This window comes from Mandrillus leucophaeus, unplaced genomic scaffold, assembly GCF_000951045.1.
Source record: "Mandrillus leucophaeus isolate KB7577 unplaced genomic scaffold, Mleu.le_1.0 Scaffold158, whole genome shotgun sequence".
In the NCBI taxonomy this organism is placed as follows: Eukaryota; Metazoa; Chordata; class Mammalia; order Primates; family Cercopithecidae; genus Mandrillus; species Mandrillus leucophaeus.
In genome coordinates this window covers 1866034-1868769 of record NW_012101565.1, presented here as the reverse complement: position 1 = coordinate 1868769, position 2736 = coordinate 1866034, and the positions used below count along the sequence as shown (strand labels likewise).

At 67.1% G+C, this 2736-nt stretch overlaps 1 protein-coding gene across 1 annotated transcript in view; it reads left to right on the top strand.

Annotated features, from left to right (window-relative positions):
• Nucleotides 1-2736, top strand: part of BOP1 (block of proliferation 1) — a 38746-nt gene that overhangs the window by 23868 nt on the left and 12142 nt on the right. Inside the window, exon 3 of the mRNA XM_011975692.1 lies at nucleotides 280-352. Coding sequence (XP_011831082.1) covers nucleotides 280-352 — 73 coding nt within the window. The remainder of the gene's footprint in view (nucleotides 1-279; nucleotides 353-2736) is intronic.

Sequence of the window (2736 nt, the reverse complement as noted above, 5' to 3'; positions counted from 1 at the left end):
TGTCTAGCCTGACCCGGTCAGCCTAGGGACAGAGGGCTGGGGAGGCTGCAGTCCAGCCGTCGTAGAGGACAGGGCCGTGGTGCCGGGTGCCAGCCACAGCCCCAGAGGCCCCCTTAGAGCTGGGTGTTCTTGGCCTTGCGCTGAGGCCTGGGCCAGGCTGGAGCCGCTTGGAGATTTGGGGTGGGGGTGGGCTTCCGGGGTCTGGGGTCCCTGCAAGGTCAAAGGGCACCCTGTATCCCCTGAAGTAACCGTTTTCCCCCTCTCTCTGCAGGATGGCAGCCCTGGCCCGAGGACAGAGGTGGCGAGCGCCCGGATTGGGGATGAGTACGCGGAGGACAGCTCTGATGAGGAGGTGGGGCTGGGGCTGCTTTCCCACTGGGCAGGGTGGGGCATCGTCCATCACAGCCTAGCAGGTGCTGGGCGTTGGGGTCGGTGTTGCCCTGGGGGGTGCTGGGACCTGCCTGCAGGTGGGCCACACTGTTGGGGCCGCAGCAAGGCTCCCGAGGCCTGCGTGGGCGTCCTGGCTTGGGGCCCTGTTCCCCGTCTGCAAGAGCGATTTCAGGGTCTGGGACACAAGACTGCAATGTATGTGTGTCATCATTGCCTGTGAAGGGGAAGGACCTGGGTGTGGCTCCGTGCCCCTGTGTCGGCCCTGGCCTGTGAACAGGCCCCGGGGCTCCTGTGTCTTCTGCAGGGTGGCTGGGGGCTCCCTGGGGGCTCCTGTGTCTTCTGCAGGGTGGCTGGGGGCTCCCTGGGGGCTCCTGTGTCTTCTGCGGGGTGGCTGGGGGCTCCCTGGAGGCAGTGTACATGGTCTGGGTGGGGGCCATGGGCGCGGGTGGTGCTCCTGTCGTGTGTGCTGTGTGGGGAGCCACAGGTTGGCTGTGGACCAGGCGGGCAGGACAGGGCCATGGCTGCCCCCTGATGTCCTGATGTTCTGGCAGCGGTGGCCCTTCCCTTCCCCTGGAGTCTCCCCCGCCCCTGGTGGTGGCTGATGTGGGCTGGGGTCGTTGCCTCTGGACCTCTGAGTGAGTCCCAGGAGCACATCTCAGGAGGGGTTGGAGGTCGGCTGTTTCTCGTAAGGAGCTTGCAGGCGAAGGGGGACGCATGCTGCCGGCCTGGGCTCTGCTGGCATGGAGAGGCTGGCACTGGGCTGGGCTCTGCCGGCGTGGAGAGGCTGGGATGGGCTGTGTCTAGGAGCACATTTGGCTGTGGGGGGCTGCCCTCATTTGGGAGGGTCTGGAAGCTCTGAGAAGGTCTGAGGCCGGAGGCAGTGCCTGCCTGTACCCTCCTCAGTGTGGCCTGGCCCCAGGGTAGGACTGTGGTCCCCGTGGAGCACCTGGGTGTGAGGCGGAGGCCCCTTTGGGCCCTGGGGGCTGCGGGGGAAGGAGGAGGCTTTGGTGTAGGGCCTTCCCGATGGAGCTCTTCCTCCCTCCCTGTCAGGGGCTGTCCCCTTGGGGCCTGGGGGAGACACGCGCCCCCCTCCCCCCAGGTTCCTCCCCCATCCTTCGGCTCTCTTGGCTGTGGCTGCAGGAGCCTTGGCCGCCCGCCCGATCCGGTCTCTGCTGCGCGTTCAGAGAACAGAGACAAAACAAAATAAATTGGTTTCCTGGCCGGAGCAGCGGGCTCACTCAGAGAGGGGGGGCCACGCCGCGCGCTCCCTGCCTGTCTCCCCTCCCCCTCCCAGGGGCTCTGGCTGTCGGCAGCCACATCCTGTCGGCTACTTTTTTATATTTGGTATTTTGAGAAATCGATGATGATTGTAAACGGAGTGCAGAGGCCGGGGGAAGGGCCTCGGCAGGGCCTGTGGGACCCTGCTGCCCCGGGGGTGCTCTGCCAGGCCTGTCCCATGCCACCGCCGCCTGCCGGGTGGGCAGCCCCCTGCTGTGCCGGGAGGAAGCCGGCCAGGGGTGTGGGGGCTGCTTCCTCCAGTGATGACTATCCCACATGTTGGTCTGAGTGACGGCGAGGGAGCCGGGGTGCCGCCCGGTGCTCCTGCCAGCACAGCCGGCCAGCGGCTCGAGGGGGCGGCAGAGCTCAGCTTTCAGGAGCCAGGCCAGGCCAGGACAGATGCCTCCCGTCCAGAGAAGTCCGCATCTGCCTGGGCCTCCTTCCCTTGGAGCAAAGTGGGGTGGCCCTAGGGGAGTGATTTGGGGCCACAGGTGGGCAGGAAAGAGGCTTGGGAGGTGGGAGACAGCCTGCAGCTCTGCGATAAGACAGTGGGGTGAGGAGAGCAGGGCCCATCCGGCAGCCCCGTGTCCTTGGAGGTGGCCGTGGTACCAGGACCATGGTCCTCCTCGGCACTGGGCAGAGCTGACTGGGAGAAGGCCGACCTCCCTGCCAGGGCCCTTCAGGACTTTGGGGAGGGCCCCTGGCAGCAGGGCAGGGAGGGTGCCGCAGCGGCGTGTGCTCCTGCGAGCTGCGATCTCAGCTGGAGCGCGAGAGTGGCAGTGGCTGTGATGCTGAGGTCGGGCCAAGCTCCTGCTGGCGGGAGGTGCCTCCCTGCCACTCCCTACCCACCTGCCTCCCCTTCTCCTCAGGCCACTTCCCTGCCCTTCCTGGGTCTGGGTGACACCGGGGCCTCGCACCGCTCAGGGACCCCCTGCTGGGCGCTGACTTTTGAAGACCAGAGCAGCCTCTCTGTGCCCCAGCTCTTGGTCTCCTTATTCCCCTCCCCCAGGTGCGCAGGCAGAGGGAGGCGGGCGGAACCCCTGGAGGAGGCGCTGGGCCTGGCTGGGG